At 44.6% G+C, this 22,525-nt stretch overlaps 1 protein-coding gene across 1 annotated transcript in view; it reads right to left on the bottom strand.

Annotated features, from left to right (window-relative positions):
* Window positions 1–5,230: 5,230 nt before the first annotated feature.
* Window positions 5,231–22,525, bottom strand: part of SOAT1 (sterol O-acyltransferase 1) — a 23,311-nt gene continuing 6,016 nt past the window's right edge. The window contains exons 2-15 of the mRNA XM_009073536.1: window positions 20,503–20,561; window positions 15,878–16,026; window positions 15,720–15,779; window positions 15,369–15,476; window positions 13,437–13,719; window positions 12,323–12,401; window positions 11,592–11,673; window positions 10,899–10,944; window positions 9,663–9,792; window positions 8,644–8,741; window positions 8,065–8,163; window positions 7,442–7,577; window positions 6,534–6,679; window positions 5,231–5,600 (exon numbers count right to left, since the gene is read on the bottom strand). Coding sequence (XP_009071784.1) covers window positions 5,544–5,600; window positions 6,534–6,679; window positions 7,442–7,577; window positions 8,065–8,163; window positions 8,644–8,741; window positions 9,663–9,792; window positions 10,899–10,944; window positions 11,592–11,673; window positions 12,323–12,401; window positions 13,437–13,719; window positions 15,369–15,476; window positions 15,720–15,779; window positions 15,878–16,026; window positions 20,503–20,561 — 1,532 coding nt within the window. The 3' untranslated portion in view covers window positions 5,231–5,543. The remainder of the gene's footprint in view (window positions 5,601–6,533; window positions 6,680–7,441; window positions 7,578–8,064; window positions 8,164–8,643; window positions 8,742–9,662; window positions 9,793–10,898; window positions 10,945–11,591; window positions 11,674–12,322; window positions 12,402–13,436; window positions 13,720–15,368; window positions 15,477–15,719; window positions 15,780–15,877; window positions 16,027–20,502; window positions 20,562–22,525) is intronic.

Genomic DNA, 22,525 nt, shown 5'->3' with positions numbered 1-22,525 from the left:
TGTTTGCAGGGACTGGAAGGCACTTTGGATCCGTGTCAAATGGTGTGGTCAGGAAAGTGATGCAATATAGGATAAATTTATCTTAGGAGGTCAACAAACTTTCCTTTTGCCCAGGGAACAAACACATGCCCCAGAGAAGAGATGATTCTGGACAGAAAAAGGCAGGAGATGGAAACACACCCACCCTTGAAGCCTCTTGGGGCTGTGGAGAAGCAGTGGCACAGGTCAGGCTTTGGAAACCTCTTCTGGAACAAACCTACGCTACAGGGAGGAAAAACAGAGGCCTAGTGTGGTCAAGCACCCTTGAGGTATCACTCAGCTTGGGGATCTCTGGAGAATAACATGTCAGAACCCTTTCAACAGCATTTTTTTCTTTTGGTGAAAGAGAAAGCAAAACCAATGATGAAATATGGGGCTGAGAAAACCTGTGACAAGACGCCTGCTCCCTTACCCCAGAGCAGGATCTAACCACAGGCAGCTAAGCTCATATTTGTGGTTGTTAGGTCCTGGGTGAAGCCTAGGACAAGTTACTGGTTAAAGCACTGGTCACAGGACTGTGCCAAGCTGTCAGGCACAGGGACACCGAGGGATGCTGTAAAACAACTGGAGTTTGTATGTCTCTTCTTGTGGATTGCTAGCTATCAGCTTTCTGCAAAGTGGGGAATGCCCTAAAGCACCAGCAATTGCCTTCCTGGAACTATCTTACTAATGAAAACCAAACATATTTGCATTAGTCTTGTAACCCCCATGAATTCTCTCTCTTCTGAAGCCTTTCTCCCCCTGCACCAGCCTTGCCAAAATGTATTGTTCTTGTTAAATGCTCCTGGTATTTAGACTTTTTGACTTCCTTATCAGCTGTATCCTTGTACTGTAGGTCCTAATTAGGCAAATTACATTTCTTTGCCTTCAGATACATATAGGTATAATCTAGGAGTAACCTTGCCAGGTAGGTTCTTGTCTTGCTGCATAAATGGCTTCTGGGAAAGAAGATACAAAAATTTGCTAAAAACTTGTGTCAGAAGTTTTGTTTTCCCTCTAACAACTCTGTTTGGCAGTACATGATATTCCCTCTAGGAAGAATGGGAAGATTAATGACACTGTTCTGTAGCAGCTACAGTTTTAAGGACACAGACAAGACTTTAGAGCATGTGGTACACAGCTGGAAAAATATCACATTAAGTTCTTGGCACACAAACCCTTTTCAGGCCCAAAATAAAGGCAGAAGTCACCGATATGATATACACTTGGCAGTTGCTCCAATTTAATATGCATTGCATTGGGAGAGGTTAGACACTCTGGTCTGTTCCTGGAGCTATTGACTCCTTCTCTGTGCTCTTCAAGGATGCCTACTCTCCTCTCAGAGATGTAATAGCTGATATGCAGCTGACGAGATCCCAACTACCCTTCTGACCTGGTACTTACCTCTGATGTTTCCTGCTGCTTTCCAGGACCTGAAGAAGGTCTTGTGTAAAAGTTCCTCCCTACACACCCAGCTAGAGAGATTTCCCCTGTACCATCCAGCAAACCGGTGTCCCCAGGTTCAGATCTGCCACGGCATGGCTGGCTCCACCCCTCTCCTCAGGGAGAGGAGCTGCACAGGCAGCTCTAGCTTCCCTCCCTCCCTGACTCTACAAGGCTCTTAGCCGTGTCTCCCCACAGTAGCCACCTTCTCAGGAGAGCAACCCCACATACCTTACTCTGCTCTGGGGCCTCTTGTAACTCAAACTTTATTATTGTTTTTTTCTGGATCACCAGGAGCTGCTGAGGGAGCTGGGGGGCTCAGCGGGGAGAAAAGGAGGCTCAGGGGGATCTTCTCACTCCCTACAACCACCTGACAGGTGGGGGTCAGGCTCTGCTCCCAGGGAACAAGAGACAGGACAAAAGGAAACTGTCTCAGGCTGCATCAGGGCTGGACATCAGGAGGAATTTTTCCACAGGAAGGGTTGTCAGTCATTGGAAGGGGCTGTCCAGGGAGGTGGTGGAGTCACCATCCCTGGAGATCAAGGAATGACTGGATGTGGCAAGTAGTGCTTTGGTCTAGTTGACAAGGTGGTGATCAAAGATTGAACTTGATGATTTCAGAGGTCTTTTCCAACCTAAATGATTCAGTGATTCTGTAACCTCCCCCCCAAACCAGGAGCCTCAAAAGAATCAGACCAAGGCAATTTTTCCTTCCCTAATAGCAAAATATATTTTAACTGCTGTAATACAGTAGATTATAAACAGCTCTTCTGCGTGACAGAACACAGTACAGGTTGCATCATGAAACAGCTGGGGCCAGGGCCAGGGCCAAGGCTGTGCTGTCCCTGCTGTGCACCTCACAGGGAAGGGGCAGCCAGGGCTGCAAGCACCAGGACAAGAGAGGAGATGGGGCTGGCTCGGGGGTACAGCAGGAGCTGCTCATTGCCCTGATGCCAGAGCACAAGGGCTTACACTCGTGCCACACTGCCGATCTTCTGGCACATCCACAGTCAGAAGCAGGAGCTCAAACAGCCCAGTTTTCCTTCTGCAGGCAGATCCCCATAATCCATGCCATTCCATGCAAAACAATTCCCATCAGGATTTCTCCCAGCTCCCACCACAGCACGCAGCACGTGTCTTGCTCAGACAGCTGTTGCGAAGAGCACCCAGCGAGCAGCTCGGAGGCAGCACTGCTTCACCCCCCAAGGCTGGAAGCCAAACACCCCAACAGAAAGGATGTACTAGGCATGAAGACACCACAGAGGTTCAGTTTTTTCAAGGATAAATTCCCTTCTGCATGGAAACCAGGACACATTTTGCCACATTAATACTGATTTTTGTGAGGTTATTTTGCAAGGAGCTGCAGCTGTACTGGCTGCCATTCTGGAGCTGGAGACTTCCCACCTCCCAGCTGAGGGAGTTACCATGGAAGCAAAGCTGCAGAGTTCTTCTGTTGGAAAGAACCACAGAAAACAGTATAGATTATATCAAGAACTTGCAAAGGGCAGGTTGGGAACCTCTGTATGCTCATTACTGACCAGAACACCTCACTGCTAGCTCTGGCACTCACAGCCCAAGAAAACTCAAACAAACATGGTGTAACTGAGTAATTAAACAAGCAATGTGCAAAAGACTTAGTATTTCCCCTGCAGCACTCTCAAGAAAAATGAAAATAAGCAATTCATCAAACATTCAAAAGCAATTAAAAAAACCCCCACAGAATTGAAAGGAATCCAAATGTTAATGCCCTGACAGCACAGTTGCCAGATACCTTGATCTACAAGGCTAGAAACCTCAACTTGTCAAAAACTAAGACTAGTTCCAACAGCTGAGCATCCCTTTCTGGTTGTGTTTTGCTTGCCAAATGCTCAAGCCCTCAGGCTTCAAACAGTGAGGATGCTGAGTAAATTCCTTTTAGGCATATGACAGTGCTAGCTGAGAGGGAAACACCAAAACTGGGCACAAAGTGCCATCATTTGGTCTCCTTTGGAGAACACTAAGACAGTATCAAGAAGACAAACCAAGACAAAGCAAGTCCCTAATCCATCATACCCTCTTTGAGTGCAGTTACATCTCTAGTGTTTTGAGCACCAAATGAAAAAGAATTGGACTGAATTTAATCCTATCCCAAGGTGGTGACAAAACTGTTTGGCCAAAGGTTGGGGGTTTTGTCTGTTTTTTCAATAAGGAAGCTTAGTTGCTCCAGAACTTCTGTTCTTTCCTCCCACAAAAGGTATGGCGAAAGATTTAGGATTACTCAAGCTGAATGAGGATCAAGTAATCCATTTAATTCTCAGGATTTTATACACTAATCCTGCCAAGTTTGAGTATATATGTGAACCTCTTCCTCTGAAATCAACCTCAACTGTTTCAACAAACAAGTTCTAGTAGGACATGTTTTCTGAAGAGACACACACACACACCCCATATTTGGCAAATCTGAGCTGACAATGTCCTTTCTGAAGAACAGGATTCCTTCTCACAGAAGGCTGAACACCTGGAGGAGTGTAAGCATTACCAGCTTCCATGAGATTACTTCTGACTCAGCTTAGAGAAAACAGAAGCCCAAAAGAGAGACTGAAGTGGACTGGGAGACAAGTCCATCAGTGGTCCCAGTACTGCTGGTATCAAACACTCAGGGCTGTAGGTCAGTATGGAGATGCTGTTACCAAAAAGTACCAATAAAGGACATTTGAGTAATTCTGAAATCTTTGTCACCAAAGTGAAGGTACCTCCATCAGTTGACCCTCTCCAATAGTGGGAGCAGCAGTTTCAGTACAACTGGAGCAATCTGTACCTAGACACTGTGTAAGTTCCCTGTTGTGCTTAGCACCTGACAGAACAACTAAACTGAAGGAACTCTGACTAATTAACATACATGGAAACACCAAATTCATGTAACGTCCTGCCTCACCGCTGTGTATGGGAGGATGTCCTACCTCTCCACAAAGCAGAGGGCGATACCTAGGAAGCTGATCTTCACCTGAAGTCCACCCCCAATGTCAGAGCAGATGACAAAGCAGCACTGGGTCAATCCTCATTCCCCAACAGCATTAGAAGCTGCTACAACACACATGGGAAGCAGCACCAAGGTGTGGTGGCACATTGAACTGCTCATGGCCATTTCAACCAAGTCCTGCTATGTACTGTAATGTTGATCTCATTTTCTTAAACTTGGGTCATAGTATTTCAAATCTTTCTCAGTAAAGAAACCCTTAACAACCTGTATATCTCAAAGCAAAAGCCCTTTTACAAGTTAATCATATTAAAAGAATTGATTATCTAGAGCAGGAGAAGAGCGAGAAGATAAACTATTCCTCAAGCCATAAGGGTCTGCAGGTAACAAAAATGCTGTAAGGCAGTTGGGAACTAAATGAATAGAGAGGAAACATGAATTTTCAGTGTAAAAAGTAATATAGAGACTGCACACACCATGCCCTGCTTCTGAACCTGACTCTGTAACACAGCCACCAGCACACCCACAATTTCCTCTTCTTCTGCCCGTTCCACACCTGTTGGCAGCCAACACACCACAGTGCACTTCAAAGCCAGCCAGGAATACTTTGGCCATCTTCAGAGCAAGGAGGCAAATATCCTGGTGCTCTGCCACTTGTCCATGTCCCAGCAGCAGACAGGACCACAAAGAATAGAAGTTTTGTAGACATCCCATTACCAAAAGGGAGAAAAAAAAATTGCAAAGGGATGGGTGAGGAAGATGGACGGATACCAACAGTGAGCTACCAGCAAATCTGATTAGCCTGCCTCTTGTCCAGAGAGCAGCAACTTGGGAGGACCCCTGGATGAGTAGGATTCCAGTAAACTCCACCTTCAGCTCAATGTTTTACTGGCATGGAAATGGCTCAAAGTGGGACAGCATGCAATCGATGCTGCCTAGGAAGTCTGTTGCAATCCAGGTCAACTGGTTTGCTCCAGCAAATGTTTTAAAAAAATTACAGTTTCTCCCCAAGAATCAGGAGGCACAACTTCCCTTAGAAAAAGTCTGTAGTGAGTTAGATCATTGGTCCAAGTACTTGGAGGGCAACTCTGATTTTCTGTGACAACACAGCCAGGGCACAGCACTTTTACATCTTCGTATGACACGACCATGAGCGTGGCTTCAGGTAGTCCAGGAATGTGGGCTGCAAAACATGGAGAGGCAGTCAGTTAGTCACAGGTCAACAGCATCAGCTGTGGTGTGAGATCAAACCCCTGTTCCTATCCTCACTAAACAGTGCTTGGAACTGTCCCTACACCCACAGTTCTGATACATCAGGTAAACGCTGTGCCCAGTAGCATGTTGTATCAAGAAATAAAGTAATTTATGATGGCAAAACTCTTAACTCAGGAGAATCAAACTTCAAATAGAGGTTGCCTGAGGATACCTTTGGTTAAAACTGAAATCAGCTAGGACATCAGGAAGTTTTATGCAAAACAGAATCTGGTGCCAAGAAAATGAGTTACAAGGCAGAGAAAACACACCAACAAAACCCCAGATGGACCAGGGTGGTGAGACACTGGCACAGGCTGCCCAGGGAGGCTGTGGCTGCCCCAACCCTGGCACTGTTCACAGCCAGGGTGGATAAAACCTTGAGCAACCTGCTCTGGTGGGAGTCCCAGGGCAGAGGGTTGGGACTCTAAGGTGCATTCCAATCCCTTAACATTCTACGATTCTATGATTTACAGGCAACCACTTCTCCCCACCACCCACCCTAGCCTGGGAGAGGCACAACAGGCACAGTTTTTGTGGGCCTCCTACAAAAGTTTCTCCTGACCTCACCAGCCAAGTGCTGCAGTTCCATTCCCACAGCCTAAATGAGGCCTAGTGTAGGGGCTTATATCCTCAGAAAAGTGGGAAACCACCCTCAGTTTCAAGTAGTGAAATGCTGCTAGCATAAAAAGAGCACTAACAAAAGCACTTCTGTTAGGCAGTCTCTAGGCTGAATAGCTCCTAAAGAGCTGATGTAGCACACTGCCAGCACAGCTTGTGTAATTCAACCTCTGCCCAACCCCACAGCAAGAAAGGACAGGCCACTGGCACTGTGGGTTCTGCCCCAGGGAGCTCAGTCACTCACGTTTTCCGTAGGGCAGTACTGGCGTGCGTACCACTCCTGGCTGTAGAGGCAGATGATGACACCTTGGCCCAGGAAGAGGGAAGTCCACATGATCACATTCCAGAAGGGACCTTTCCGACGGTCATTGAGGGTGAAGTTGAAGACCACTAGAAAGAGATGAAAGGAGAAGCATTGTTCAGAGACAAACTCCAGATGAAAGCAGCAAAGATCACCTGATTTCCCTGGATCTTCCCCTGCCTTCCCTTCATCTCTGGAACAACAAGGCCACTCCATGAGGTCAGTAAAATGCAAGCAAATCTGATTATGCTTGGCCACAGAGCAAATACTATGAGTTGATTCTGCCATTTACTTCCACTAAGTTTGCTAACAAGCTGGCCCAGCTGTGTGGCTCTGGGGATCTATATGGTTTGTGCTGCAGTGGTGACCAAGAGTTAGAGGGCTCTCCCTCTAACTCAAAACCCAAAATGAAATGCAAGAGCTCTCATTTCTAAATAGGCTCTTTCTCAATATAGTAGCAAAGTAATACTTGTCTTATACTATGGCTTTAAAGAGGAAGACTTATAACCTGCTGACAAACAGCAAAGAGGAAGCAGAGCTATTAAAACGTGCAGTGTAACAGGAATAGCAGTATGGCACATAGAGCTCTGTTCCTCTCCATCAATACTTGTTCATTTCTGCTCCAAGCTCTCAAATCCTCGACGTGTGTATATAGACATCTATCTACTGAGCTGCAAAAATCCACTCACAAAGCTTGGACTCACAGTTGCAACCCTTGGACAGGAGTCCTGTGTGTTAGTGCCTAAAGGACAACTGGCATCACTGTAGAAGGGCAAAGCATGCTTGTCTGAGAAAAATCCAACCCACCACAACCCCAAACCCACTGCCACACTCCCTTCCTTCGAACTTACCTCCAAAGCATGTAAACAGGCAAAAGAGAACTGGATAGAAGAAGCCAAAGCAGATGCTCAGGACATACTCGTGCACAGCAGCTGACACAGTGAAGACAGACAGCATAGCTGCTGCTCTGAACTTCTTACCAAAAAACTGGGAGAGAAGAATACCAAATATTAGAAGCTACTCTGCTGTGGTTTTCCTTTGGTTGTGGCAACATTTTGGTGTTTTTTTCCTAAGAGGGGCCTCCTCCAGCCAAAAGGTGTCCATGAAATGCTAAGTGCTTCACAGAGCACTCTGGGGTTTTGGTGTTCTTCAGGCATTTCTGGTCTCCTGCATAAGCACTCAGGTTGTGCACACTCATGAAGTATCTACCACAGCTCATCAAAACACTGCAATCTGAGCTCAGTCTGCTGAGTCAACCCCCACATTCCTACATCTCAGACCCACCCTGTGCACACATTAAGGACTTGGAAATGAGCAATGGATCTCTCTCCCAAAAGCACAGAGGCTGCCCACAACACCTGTGATGAGACACTTTTGTCCTTCTGAATGGACAGGGATGCTGCACCTTGATGAACGTCCTGTTCTGCCCAGTGGTTGAATGTTTAACAGAATACCACATCCACTTGCTACTCACCCAAAGGAAGTCCCTGTAGGCATAGTAATAGAGCCAGTCGTGTACTACCACGTTCCACGTTCGGTAGTAGTTTGCATAGGATGTGGAATTCCACCAGTCCTGAAAGCAAAGTTGAAAGACCATAAATTTAATTTAGTATAACGCATTCTACGGGGCTGTTCTGGGGTACCAAGGTGACAAATACTGAACAGAGTAATAACCAAGCTAACATAACAATCTGACCATGGGACTATGCTTTACATCACACTTTTGACATTCTACACTGTATATTAAAGTTTGGCTTTATCCCAAACTGCAGTGGCTGTGATAAAAGAACAGAGTGCTGATGGACCTACTGGGTAGGGCTGGTGATGGTTCTATTTGTGCACAGAGTATATTACCTTAATACAACTCAGGCTGCCAAGCAGAAATCAAATCTGTTCTACAACACAGCAACAAAGTTAAGCCTTAACAGTGTAAAACAAGCAAAATCCCATGGATGCTTTGTTTGGTAAAACAATCTTCAGCTTCCTCCTCCTTCCATTTTCATTAGGACAATGACTTTTAGAGGCTTTATGAACTGTACCTCCTGCTTCTTACCTTGTAGAACATCCTGTCTGCAAAGCGCAGCATCTCGGCAAACGCATTGAGCCAACAGTGAAGGAACGCAAAGAACACCAGGAAGAGAATCAGTACACCTAGGAACAAGGCAGTTCAGACTGGGTTTGTAAGAGTTTTCTCTCAGCTATTAGCAACAACACATAACACAGTCAAGACTGTTCTCATAGGCACTGAGAGATGAGCTTTACTCTTTTGCACAGGTAGAATCATCGAATCATAGAATTTAGGAGTTGGAATGGATCTTAGAGATCATCTAGTCCAAACCCCCTGCCCTGGGCAGGGACACCTCCTCACTAGAGCAGGTTACTTAAGGCTTCATCCAACCTGGCTGTGAACACTGCCAGGGTTGGGGCAGCCACAGCCTCCCTGGGCAACCTGGGACAGTGTCTCACCACCCTCACAGGAAAAATTTTTTTTTCTCACATCCAACCTACACTTTCCCTCCTTCAGTCTGAACCCATTACCCCTTGTCCTATCACTGCAGTTCCTAACACAGAGTCCCTCTCTGGCTCCTTGTAGCCCCTTCAGATACTGAAAAGTTGCTCTGAGGTCTCCACATAATCTTCTCCTCTCCAGGCTGAACAGCCCCAACTTCCTCAGCCTGTCCTCATATGGTAGATGTTCCAGTCCTCTTTGCAACTTTGTGGCCTCCTCTGGACTTGCTCCAACAGTTCCATGTCCTTCTTATGTTGAGGACACCAGAACTCCGTGCAGCATTCCAGCACAACAATATTTCAGTTTCTCACCACACCCGGCCATGCTCACCCCCGAGGGCAACAGCAAGGCTGCCACAGAGCCTACACCTTGACTTTGAACAGTTAACTTAAAACCCCAGCTTTTATTTTATGCTGCTGATTCTCAAGTTGAACACTAACACTGAAGTCTGCCCAGAAGACCTGCTTTGCTGATCTCTGCCCATCATGAACACATCTCATGAAGCACTTCTCCCTTTCACCACTTCCACAAAGTTAACAGTCACTCCTGGATCCAGGTCTTACCTGGTAGAATGGAGTTGAAGATGCAGAGGACCAGCCCGCGAAGATTGAAGGTTTCTTGACTGCTGTTGCGAAACTGAGGGATGCAGAGCCTCACAAAGATGTAGTAGGCATAGAAAAGTGAACCAAGCACCTGGAACAGAAACACCCCAAAGCCTGACTTCACAGGAGAAATGCACAATTAACACATCACCATCTGCCAGCTCCAGGAGAGAACAGCAGCTGCCAGCACAAGTCAAAATAATTTACTTTACACAGCTGCCAACAAAGCTCCCTAAGGGTCCAGGCAGAAAGTAAGCCCCAGCAATCCCTGCAGCACACTGACAGCCAGGAGCTAAATCAACTTGTCTCTTCTACTACAGCAGCTGTCAGTCTCTCCCAGTCCTATCAACCCACAAGTTATGGCACAAAAGATCTGTGCCAATGCCAAAAAAGGGAAGCACCCTGTGATCTAGGTCCAAACCAAGAACAGAAATAACTGAGAAACACTTAGTGTAGGTAAATCTAATATTATTTCTTTTCCTTTATCCCAAAGGAGATGGTTACAGGCCAAAGCACCTGAGGCTTTCTCTGGCTCTTAAATCCATGTTCTGCATGCTGAGGTCAAAATGCAAGTCACTGCTTTAAATACTCTGCCTGCTGTGAGGCAGGTGTGTGCTCTGTCCCCCTCTTTAGTCCAAGAGGAAGCAGCCAAAGGCCTTTTTAAATTGTTTTGCTTTTTAAACCATGAACATTTCATGTGACCATAAAGGCTTCAATCACACAAATCCATTACTTGGAAACACATCCACAAGAAGCTACTGAAGCTCACGGCCACGAATGTGAAGAACCACTCACTCAGCCTGAAGCTCAAATAAGCACTGAAGATTTGGACTCCAGGCCTCATCATTTCAAAATTGCTCTGAGTATCTGCAGACACAGCTAGGCTAGTGCACTGCAACACAGCATTAGGGTAAAGAGAGAGGGCCAGAGCAAGGATATTGCTCTACATACACACAGCTTTTTTGTCTGGAGTGAAGTCTGAAGGCTTCATTAAGCAAAGATTTTGAAGTATTTTCTTTCTTAGACACAACCATTAGTGCAGCAAGATCACGGTTTCTTTTTCAGTCACTACAAAGCATTCTTTCCTGGTAAGCTCACACCAAGGGATGACTGATTTAATGCCAAAGGGACAGCTGCTGAGCAACACAGCTTAGGTGATCTCCAAGAGTGCACTCTGCAGAAGGCTGCACCACTCACCTGTGCAAACTTGGTAGCTACATAGCCCCATCTTATCGTGGGATTCCTAGGAAAAAGAACACGATATCACAGCTAAATAGGAGCTCAGACAGCTAAACCCTCCAATTCCCGATTCTCTGAAAAAACTGGGGTTTGAATTCCAGAATTCCTCATCTCCTGACAACCAGGGCATGTCTGCCCACATTGCTGGTTCCTCACTTTTAACTGCAGCAGCACCACAGCAATTCCATAAATGGAAAAGCATCTGGAGGGCAGCACTGTCCAGTTACGTAGGGGTGGGATCTGCCCGACTGCCACGGACAGGACTGCTGACTCCACACTGGCAAAGTGCAACCCAGCAATGTACAGAGAAGTTTGAGAGCTCCCACTCTTAAAGGCTTCAGCCTCCCTCCTCAGTCTCAAGAGTCAGGTGCTCATTAGCAGCACATAAAACACACAAGCCTATAGCAGGAGCTAGATCACATCACTAGATAATCCCTAGCAAGTTCTCAGTTTGTGTCACTTCAAGTGCTTTTCCCAAATGAAGGCAGGAATGTAGAGTCAAAGCACTGTTAGTGTTGAGTGAGTTTCCATGAGCCAGTCCTGCTCTTGCCATCTTTATGAAAGCTCTAACTCATAAACTGATCACACCCAGGAATGCTTAATGCTGGCCTCAGTTTTCAGACCACTTCTGTTCTGTTGTCACTACATTACCTGGGATAGTTGTCTCTGTAGATGAGGGTGGGAGCAAAGAGGAAGTACAGGTACTGAGAAAGTCTGGGAATATGAGCTGTGCCTGGGAAGAGAGGGAAACAGAAAAAAGAACACTGAGATCCTTTTGCTTACTGACAGTTCAGTTTCCCCAGTGCCTTTTTACCCTTTTACCTTTACCACCTCAGAAACCTCAGTCTGGAACTAAAGGTGTGGGATTTGCAGAGAAGAAAACAAACTGGACCTTTCAGATGGAATCTCCCTGGCATGAAGCATAGTTAACAAGTGAATGTAACTAGCTAACTACCTGCTGACACCTTGGTATCACATGTCCTTTCCTCCTGGGGAAGCTGAAGCTGTATCAACATGTGGGTTCATGTTCAGCTCTAACAAGGCTGAAACAGCTTCTGTTCTATAATTGCTGTCAGAGCACTGAGCTGGAGGTGTGCAGGCAACCTCTAAACACCTCTTGCTAAAAGCAGAAACAAGGAGTCCTGTAGAACAAAGACTGAAGACTCAGAAATGACTTAGAGATGAACAACAGTCAAGCTCGTTGTCTAATCCCAAACAAAAAGGTTCAGGCTGAAATTAAGATGCAGAGCCTCTGACTTCCCCATCCATGGTCACCCACTCAAATCCTACCTATCCAGATCATGAGGGCAGCTCAAAGCAATAGAGGGAAAACTAGAGCTGGCTATGCACTGCTGTAAAAAGAAGTAGGGCAAATTACTCACTGGGCTTGTCCTTTCCAGAGGACAGGACTCTGGGTACATTCTCCCGGATGAAGGAATGAGCCTTCATAACAAGACGAACCTGTGAGACCAAAAGAACAGTAGTTTAATACTCTCCCAACTTCCCAATAAAGACTGAATCAAGCATTTTACAGCAACACTTTCAACACCATGGTTTCTCTCCAATTTAGCCCCTTTACAAGGGCTGACATGGATTTATAACTCTGCAAGGTGAAACACTCAGTAACAATTGTGGCTCAGGAGAGTCCAAACACATCTCACTTGCACTCACAGGACCACTGTATACACAAGGACTCTGAGTAACACCAGCAAGACACTAACCAGTTAACGTGGACTTAAAATTGAAGGAAAACCCTGTATCCACTTCAGAAGGCCAAGATGTTTCAAGGTCTTGAAAAAGACTCCTTGAAGTTAGATGTGCTGTACTGCAATTGCCACTACCTGGGGATAAGTTGGTGCCCACATAAATAGTCCACAGCTGCCAAGCAGGGTTTTAAAATTTTGTTTGAACACTGAAGAACCAAAAGGAAGGCCAGTCCAAAGCCAGACCTTCTACACCTATTTCTGCCCATCCTTGTTTTAACCTGATGGTCTGACCAGACCTCCACTCTTGACTTGCTTTCCCTCTCAAAAAATCTTCCACTTTCAATCAAGTTCTGACTAGAGAGCAAAGACAGTTGCTTCTGGGGAAGAGAAATGGAAACAGGAACCATTTGTTGACTATGTACTTGCTTTTTTGGGGGTTGTTTTTTAAAGAGAAATGTCACAGCTTCCTCATGCACTATGGCACAGCATGTTCTTAAAATTAGTTTGAAGCATTTAGCATCCACAAGACAACTAGAAATAAGTGGAATTTCAGCCACAGTAAAATCTTAAATACAGGGTAAAAACCCATGAGTGGTTTCCAGGCCAAAACGAAGTTCAGTATCTACTCTTTCTCATTAGACTTACTGCATGTAACTCTGTCCTCAAGTCAAACTCCAACCACAGCCCTGGCTTCGTTGAAGGAATAAACTAACACTACTTTAGGAAAAAGGACTCTTTCCATTCTGAAAAGGAAATTCAACATATCTAAAGACAGTGGGCAGGGACTTACCTGTTCCAGGATCACAATAAAACGGGAAGCTGGAGGCAGGGCATAGGATATAGCAACATAGGTTGGTCCAATGCCAAGCCCAACTATTTGGAACAGTGTGAACAACATCCCATAGAAGAGAGATCGGACGACACGATGGGAGGAACTGCAATAGCCTTGGGCCCACCAGACAAAGAGGTTGTATGGAATAACGACTGTGGCACTGAACATGCACAGCCAAGTACAGAAGACAACTGGGAACTTCCCAAAAACAAAGACCAGGAGATCAAATCCTAGGACCAGCCTAGAAGAAAAGAGACAACATTCAGTGTCCATTGCCTGATTAGAAATACTTTTACTCCACTAAGTGGCTACAAAACACAAAGTTTCCAGATCATAACTGTCTGACAGCTGGGATAGAAGTGACTGTGGCAGTTTCAGCCTCCAAGTGACCACCTCAAGTCTACCAGAAAATAAGAGAAGAATGTGTGCCATCAGTGCTGTCAGGCACAGCTTACCTGCAAATCCCACAGGGCTTAAGCACATCTTGAAGATCAGCAAGTGCTTTAAGAGTATGCTCAGGCTCACTCATCCCTGCTAAGAACCAGCACCTGACTAAATGATCCACTGCTGATCCAGGATCCAGCTTTTGGGGAACACTCCCAGGTCACCATCACTATTACACTGAGGCTCAGCTCCTCCCAGGAGTTGAACACCTCTACAGGCATGGGGTATTTTAACATCCAGCACTCAAGCCTAGTTTAATCCTGCTTTGTGGGTATTCCAGAGGGACTCAGTTTAGAAGCTACCCAAAAGGCTCAGGGTCATTAGATGGTCAATCCAAATATGTCCAACTCTAGTCCATTAATTGAGTTTAAACCATAAGGTCATAAACAAAAGGATGTTCAACTTTACTGGCTACCAGTCACCAGGGCTTACTCCTACAACAAGAGCTATTCTAAACCAAGAGCAGGGGAGATGACAGTACAGAGTACATCAACAAAAATAATTTGTTCTTACATGGAAGCTCAATAGCAAATTGGATCCAAAGTATCAGATCTAGTTAAACCACAGCAATTACTTAAGTATTTTCAAAAAGCAATCAGGGAATCAATCTAGGCCTAGTAGCTGATTTTAGAGATAAATACCAGTTCTCCCCCAATGCCCATATACCAGCAAGTTAGGATCAGCTAACCAATATCCAACAGCCCATGAAACTGTTCTTACACCCAGACAAGAGGGACAATGATTATAATCAAGATACAGCTCTAGTTTTGTATACTGAATGGCAGATAATCAGCAAGATAAACATATAATCCTACTTGTGTACATGAGAAACAGCTTGCCAAAACACTATTTAATCAACAACAAGTGTGAGGAAAGCAGTCTTTCACAACCTTGTTCACAACTGGCTACCTGCAAAGCACTGCCTTAACAGAGGCTGTGCCAACATCCTTGAGACTTTTCTCCAGGAAAAACAAAATGTTCTATTTTTATTTAAGCACAAGTACAGCATTCCAGAACTGTCATTTTTAAACAGAGGAAGGACTGATGATGTATTTAAAGTTTTTCTAAGCACAGCTCTTCTACAGGCAATACAAGCAGCTGAAAGCTACCATTGCATTGAAGATATCCAACTGAAGCAGTCCACGTTCAGTGATACCTCTCCCTTTTGCCAGCCTTGTGGTGAACTCAGCGTGTTAGGCCAAACCGTGCTGGCCACAATTCTCATGAATACATCCATTTTGGGGTTTCCTAATATCCATCTGTCCAATTTGGAATTAACACATCCCCCTCAACAGGAATTCCAGCATATAGTCTAAGTATGTCAAGTTGAACACAACACCCCAAGGAAGGACTCCCCTTTCTTTCTGCACCATTCTGCAGTTCCATGTGCCTCTGGCAGTGAGCCTTTCCCAGCCCTTGTCCCTGTCTTTCCAACAGCATTCTTACCTTCCTTCATCAATGAAGTCTACTAGAAGTGTACTGAGGATGAAGACAATGAGAAGAGCGATGAACATGTGGTAGATTGTCCTGATGTGACTCACTTCAAACAGCTCACTAAGGGAGAGATGGAAGTTAAGGTACAATCTGGGTGCCAGTCTACACAGACACTTGCTGGGTTTATCCTCTGACAAAGGATAATTAGCCTTTATCCCCAGGGTACTGAGAGGACTGTAATTAAGGGTTACATCTGGGGAAGCCTGCAAGCTGTAGTAGAGATGTTTTAGAAAGAAGCAGAGAGGCCTGAGCAGAGTAGTCCACGTGGATTTGAACATAAGACTGTGGGTGGAAGTTACTCACTCCAAGAGGGACCTCCTGGAAGTAAAGATCTTCCCATGTTCTGGAGGGGCCCTTGAGTTCCTGCAAACAGAGGAGAACATTTAAGACAAAAAAAGAAATAAAGCATCCAGGAAATAGAATCTTGTTATAGGAACAGCTTAAAACAGCTTAAGACTAACTTGGCTTTGTGCAGTTCCTTCTCTGCGCAGGAAGCTGGGAAGAGAGAGGCTGGAGATGAGGAATCCAGGAGTGCCGATTTTGCCACCAAACTGTTCACGAACTCTGTGAAGTGACTGTCCACTTCCTTCATGAAAACTGGCTTCAGTTGCTGACAGAGTGAAAACAGAGCAGGAAATTGTTTAACTTGCTGGATACATTTTCATAGAATATTTATATTTCTATGTTTTATAGAGAACAAGGCATCCAGAAAACATTCCTGTACCATTTGCCAGCAGTAGGAGCCTACTTGGACAAGATCAGGGGCTCACCCTGGGCTGTTCACACACCTCAGGCCAGAGGACTTGAGTAACATTTCTCTATCAGATGCAACACAGAGGAGCAAAGTAAACATCCTCATCTTCATATGTGTGTCTGCAGGGACAGGTATTTCTCACTTGATGGTGCCAAGAAAGTTGGGCTCAGCTTAATACATGAATACATTTCTCAATTTTAACCAGGGGAACATCCTTAGTGTACAAAACTGGGAGGCAGCAAGACTGAAGCTCAAGAATTCATGGAATTAAATATCCCAGTTCCATCTCCCACGCTCCCTTTTCCTCACACAGCTTTGTACAGGTTGTCTTCACTATTAAAAGCCACTTGTATCAGAGTTGCATCATTTTTAGCCTATTCAACTTTTTAATCTCTTATGTTATTAGACAAAGGCAACTTCTGAAGCATCTTGCTCACTAGAGACTTTGGCTTCTCTGGGTGTATGGAAAACTGCAGAGGAGCATCTTCCTCTCTACCATCTTGTTGGCAAAATGCACTGATACAGAGCCAAAAAAGGAGTTCATCAGCTGTGGATGAAGCACAGGCCACCCTGGTCAAAGCCTGCTTCACCTGATAGTTTATTTTCTATAAAGTAAAACATTACTTAACCCTCCCAATAACAACTTACACAGACGAGGGCTACAATTCCTCTTCAAAATGCAGATTGCAAAATGCCAAGATGCTTTCACATCCCTTTTGTCCTGCCTGAAGGCTAGCACTAATTCCTGTATTTTCCTGCTGCAGTATGGTTGGATCTGCCATTCAGTTTCATAACATGAACTTTCAAAGCAGCCAGTGGTTTAGAGGTTATGACTAGAAAAAGCAGGCAAAATTAATTCCCTCAAGGAAAGAAAAGGTAACATGCATCCATTGTACTTCACTGAGAACTTTGGGAATCTAAAGATCCTAAGCTCCCTGTCTCTTCAGAAGACAAAGACTTAGGAGACTTTGGAGAATTCAGGTTAAGTCGTCAGACATTCAATGGTTTTCCCAATACCTGAGCCTAGTGATGAGGCACAGCTGAAAGCTAACCCAAGCTCCTGAAAGCTCTGCACACAACCATCACCTCCAGTACAGGACACAGGCAAGTTTCAAGAAATGACTTCAAGTCTAATTGCGTACTGTGTTTTGTTTTCTTTCTGCAAGTGTCTACTAGCCATATTTGTCTGACCATCCTTTGCCTGGGATTTTTCCAGTTTCAAGATCCAAGTCTACATGATAACTACATATTATTTCATCTAGTTTTCCTACTGATCAGCTGCTCAAGAAACACCTTTGTTTCCCTGATCACCTTCAGAATTCCCAGCTCCTATCTAGTTTCTCATCTCTAAGGTAGAAAAGTAACAGAACTGTTTTCAAGGAGGTTTCTGGAGAAGAGAAGGTTGTGTGAAGTCCTCATATGAGCTTCCAGTATCTAAAGTGGTCTACAAGGAAGCCAGAGAGGGATTGTTCCTCAGGAACTGTAGTAACAGGACAAGGGGAATGGCTTCAAATTGGCAGAGGGCAGATTTAGATTAGATGTTAGGTAGAAATTGCTCCCTGTGAGGGTGCTGAGGCACTGGCACAGGTTGCCCAGAGAAGCTGTGGCTGTTCCATCCCTGGAAGTGTTCAAGGCTGGGTTGTATGGGGCTTGAGCAACCTGGGCTAGGGGAAGGTGTCCCTGCCCGTGGCAGGGGGTGGAATGAGGTGATCTCTAAGATCTCTTCCAACTCAAACTATTCTATGATTCTATAAAATATATGGACAGATGATGCATTCTAATGCAACAACAGCCAAGTAAGCAAGTTTAACTCTCTGGCACAAAACACAGGACAATCTGAAGTGGGACTACATAAAACCAGAAGACCCTGAAGTTAAGATGAATCAGAACTCTACATTATTCCTGTTTCATAGTGGTTTCAAGAGATCTCTCTGGGTCTGACAAAAACTGCAGTAGAAGGAGCAGATTAATATTTAACTTCAAAAATATTTTCCTCTATTTGGCAGCTTCCAGTATAGAATCAATAAGCTTCACCAGTGCTTAACAAAGCAGAAGCTCTTAGGATCTGGCTACTGCTTTTCTGGGAGACAGAGGATTATCTTTGCAAGAGGTATGGACTCGTTCCTTTAAAAACAGGAGAAAAAAACAACCCAAATACTGAGTACTTGGGAATCCAACTTGCAACAGAAGACACTGGTGCTCTCTAGTACAGCCTAATTTTGCAGCATGCATGCACACATTTCTACCAAAAATGTCACATAGAAATTCCTACTCCTCTTGGAGTGCTCAAATTTCCAGGCCAGACAAAGCACCATTCATTCCCATCAAAACACTGCTCTTTTTTTTTTTTTTAAAACAGTGTGTCCCCTTTTTTTCAGCCTAATCTCTTCTCAGCAAGAGTTTAGCAGATGATATTTCCTTAAACTACCTCTTCCCTTTAGTTGTCAGTGATGAGGTTGCTTCCTCCTAACAGCCCTCCAGGGTTGATAACAACACGTGTGAGCAGGGCACAAGTTCAATAGATTAAACCAAACACAAGCAGAGTACAGACCCTACACTAGCTGCAATTACAGACCAACACACATGAAAATAATTCTGTGCCCCAGAACAGCAGAACCTGGGCAATAATCGATGAGGAGAGAAAGTTGAGGGAAGTAACCCTGTTGCTTACTGATAAAGTTGAAGCAATTCCTCAGCATTTCACTCATTCTAAGAAATTTAGTACTTTTGGTCACTGAAACATGACAACACTCAGCCCTGACCAAGTGAGAGTTTAGGAGGAACTTAAGGCTTTCAGATTGGACTGCATGAGTAACAGTGACCAGTGCTTTCTGCTAGTCAAGCATCTGTCTAGACCTCAGAAAAGATAAATTGCAACCACAGCCTTTGTTCAGTGGTTCATACAACCAAAGGGCCTGGCACTCCAGGAATTCTCAGGTATTTTGTAGTAGATGGGGTTTTTCCTCAGCCTTATACCTGTTATTGTAGCTTTGAAGCACCTCAAACAAATCTGCAAACTTCACTCAGGGCTTAAAACCTCAACTCCCCATGTTTTGGGAGAAACTTCAGCAATTAAAGTACCACTGACCTGCTGGTTTTCTACTTCTTTGAGGATAAGAAATCGCTTTGTTTACAAACTAATGTGTCTCAAAGCTGGTGGCTCGGAAAAAAAGGTTTAGGAACAAAAGACACTCCTGAAGAAAAAAATCCAAGATCAAATTGTTCCCTTGCAACCAGCTAGTGCTCCCTGGAACTTCCAAAGCTACATGTGCTTGACAGCCAAAGCTTTCTCGTGCAAGAATCCGTTGCCAACAGTGATTAACAGTGGCTGTTTTGTCTGTAGAGCAAAGTTGCAGGTTTGCTCTCTCATGTCCTCAGTAAGGATAAATCAGAGAAGACAACATACAAAATAAAATTCCGAGCTGACTGTTCCTCTAATGGGCTGAATTTTAGGAATTTCAGCACAAAAAGCAGTACACAATGTGCAGAAGACATTTAAACACCCTTCAGCTGCATCTGTCATGAACAACACACCACCTACAGAGGTGAGAAAAAACCCACCGTTTAAACAGGAAAACATCTCAAAGGTGCAAGTTATTTTTCTCTCTGCTAAGTATCCACTCCCTACTACCCACATAAAGCTGCCACAATTAGGTTACTTCATCTTCACCACGGAATTCTCTGCAATAAAATTGTGCAAGGGAGCAGGACGATTCGCCCTGGAGAACATGCGTGCCACAAAACAATGGTTAACAAGGAGGGTGCAGCTCATTGTTAGCCAACTTCGTCTAATTTGGGCATCAATCACCTTAACATCACCTAAGACAATGGCAGCTCACACAGATGCAGATGATATCAGAAACACCCAGTGCTGTTTTCTCCAAGGGTATTGTTCACTGACCAAAGAGTGAGAGCAAGGCTCAGGAAGGTCATCTCCCCAGCCAGGGCAGCAGAAGCTGTGGGATTCCATGCTCCCCTTTATTCTGTGGATAGCAGGACATGGAGCATTTCAAAGACTAGATATGTAAGCAGGCTGGCTAATGATCACACTGCCAAAAGTTGGTAGTAAGGCAATTTCTATTTTATTTACAGGTCTCAAAGTTCATCCTTATCTTTGGACTTCAACCTATTGGGGTCAAGTAAGACAGAGCCACATTAGATAATACTTCCCCTCTAGTGCAAAGCAGCAGAGAGGGAGAGAGAGAAAGGGGAGAAAAGTTACAACATTCAAGGGAGGACTGAATTTGTGTTCCAGGGCTAGTGCTCTGCAAAAGATATTCAGGGTCAATTATCCTGCTCTCCCCAACAAGCAAGAGCAAGTATTGTATTTACCTCTGCTTCTGCTATTAGCTGCATTTTCCTTGTTATCACGTGGTCAACATCAATTCGGCCTAAGGAAGGAAAGCAAACAGTGAATATTTACATTTTTAGCTGCATGTCTAAAAACACAGAAAGCACAACATACAGTAACTCAGACACCACTTTTTCAATAGCATTTCTGACTTCTAATAAAGTCCCAGTAAGCTCAAACCAAAGCTGCAGGGAGTTCATAAGCTAAGAGCAAGTGTTATACACAGTCAGTTAGGATCACAGCACTGGAAGGCAGTGAACAGCTGATAACATGTTGGATTTTTGGAAGCTTTATTTTCCATCAGCAACTCTTCCCAAGGTCCCTAAACATATCCAGCCTTGAAGCAGCAATCAGAACGACCCTTAGAAGGTCATGTCCAGTGTGCTGAGCTTTTATCAGAGCTTTATCTCACGCACAGTGAGCCAGACATAAGGTTAGTTTGTCTGGAGGTCTCTACATTGCCAATGGACAAGGCAGTCAAGGCATGGCTATCAGTAAAATACCACCATCAGCTCTAAGACAGGCTGAATGGCAAGCTGGAAGGTCATCCTGTGTTCCAACCTGGCTATTCCCCCTCCAGTGTGCTGAGCTTTTATCAGAGCTTTATCTCACGCACAGTGAGCCAGACATAAGGTTAGTTTGTCTGGAGGTCTCTACATTGCCAATGGACAAGGCAGTCAAGGCATGGCTATCAGTAAAATACCACCATCAGCTCTAAGACAGGCTGAATGGCAAGCTGGAAGGTCATCCTGTGTTCCAACCTGGCTATTCCCCCTCATCCCCAAGGTCATCCTGTGTTCCAACCTGGCTATGCCCCCTCCTTTCATCCCCAAGGAAAAGTGCTAGATATTAGTGTGACTGTATTCCTCAGTATGCTTTAAACAAACAATCAGGTCCAACATGCCATCAATAGCCAACTTTTATTACTGGTACCACTGGCTAAGAGGAGGTAAAGCCTCACAAATCACCTTGCTTTTGCACAAACTGCTACACACATCTGAGATGCCTCTGCTACATGAAGAGGAACAACATGCACAACTCAGACATCTCAGACTAGTTGAGGTTTAGGGCAAGCACCAGCTGGTGTTTCACTTCTCCAGTCAGAGCAACACAGAAGATAAAGTTACTTAAAACAGAGAGTCTTGCACATGAATGAAAAGCAAGATTAAAGCAGCAGCATCCACCCCCCTAAAATACCAGTCAGGGTGAAAAGATAGCAACAAACTGCCTTGTGCATATCCCTTGACAATTATAGCTACAGCACCACCTTGTACATGGACACACTGTGAGGATTACAACTTGCATGTTCAGTTTCTAAGACAACATTACCACTTCTAGAAAAAGAAGGTATTGCACTGCTTCCCTAATAAGATTCCACAGAAGCATGAGACCTGCTAGAGAGGTGCCAAAGTTGTGCTGCTGTGTGACAGGAAGACACCACTATCACAGTCCACAGTGTGGTCTCTTTGTTTAGACTTCCTCGTCTGGGCACAGCCTCTGCACACAAAATGCAGGTGCTGCTTTACCAGAAGCTGTGCTGCTCACTAGACTGAGGGTGCCCTTGGGAGAAACTGGTTTGAACAACTGATTCAAAGAGTTTTAGGCAGATCTGCTTCAGAGATGGCTCCAACTCCAATACTGGAAAAAAGTTAAAACAAGAAAGTTGACCTTCAGTGAAACTATGCTCAGTTGTTGGCATTAATTCCCTTTCCCACCAAACAGAAAGATTTGTTTTTGTCTATAAAAACTGCCCTATGCTCAGTTGTTGGCATTAATTCCCCTTCCCACCAAACAGAAAGATTTGGTTTTGTCTATAAAAACTGCTACACAAATCACACACTTAAGACCAGACCAGCAACAACTGCCTATTCCTTAGCAGCCTTTCACTGTGACAACAAACAAGGACACTGCTGAACACCATGAATTTTGGCTTCATGCAAAGACCCGTTTTTACAAAAATAGAATTCCTGGTTGCTAAGCATCTCACCTCCAAGACAAAAAAAA

The sequence above is a fragment of the Acanthisitta chloris genome, unplaced genomic scaffold (genome assembly GCF_000695815.1).
Source record: "Acanthisitta chloris isolate BGI_N310 unplaced genomic scaffold, ASM69581v1 scaffold16084, whole genome shotgun sequence".
NCBI classification, from domain to species: Eukaryota; Metazoa; Chordata; class Aves; order Passeriformes; family Acanthisittidae; genus Acanthisitta; species Acanthisitta chloris.
This window is presented reverse-complemented; position numbering and strand designations above follow the sequence as displayed.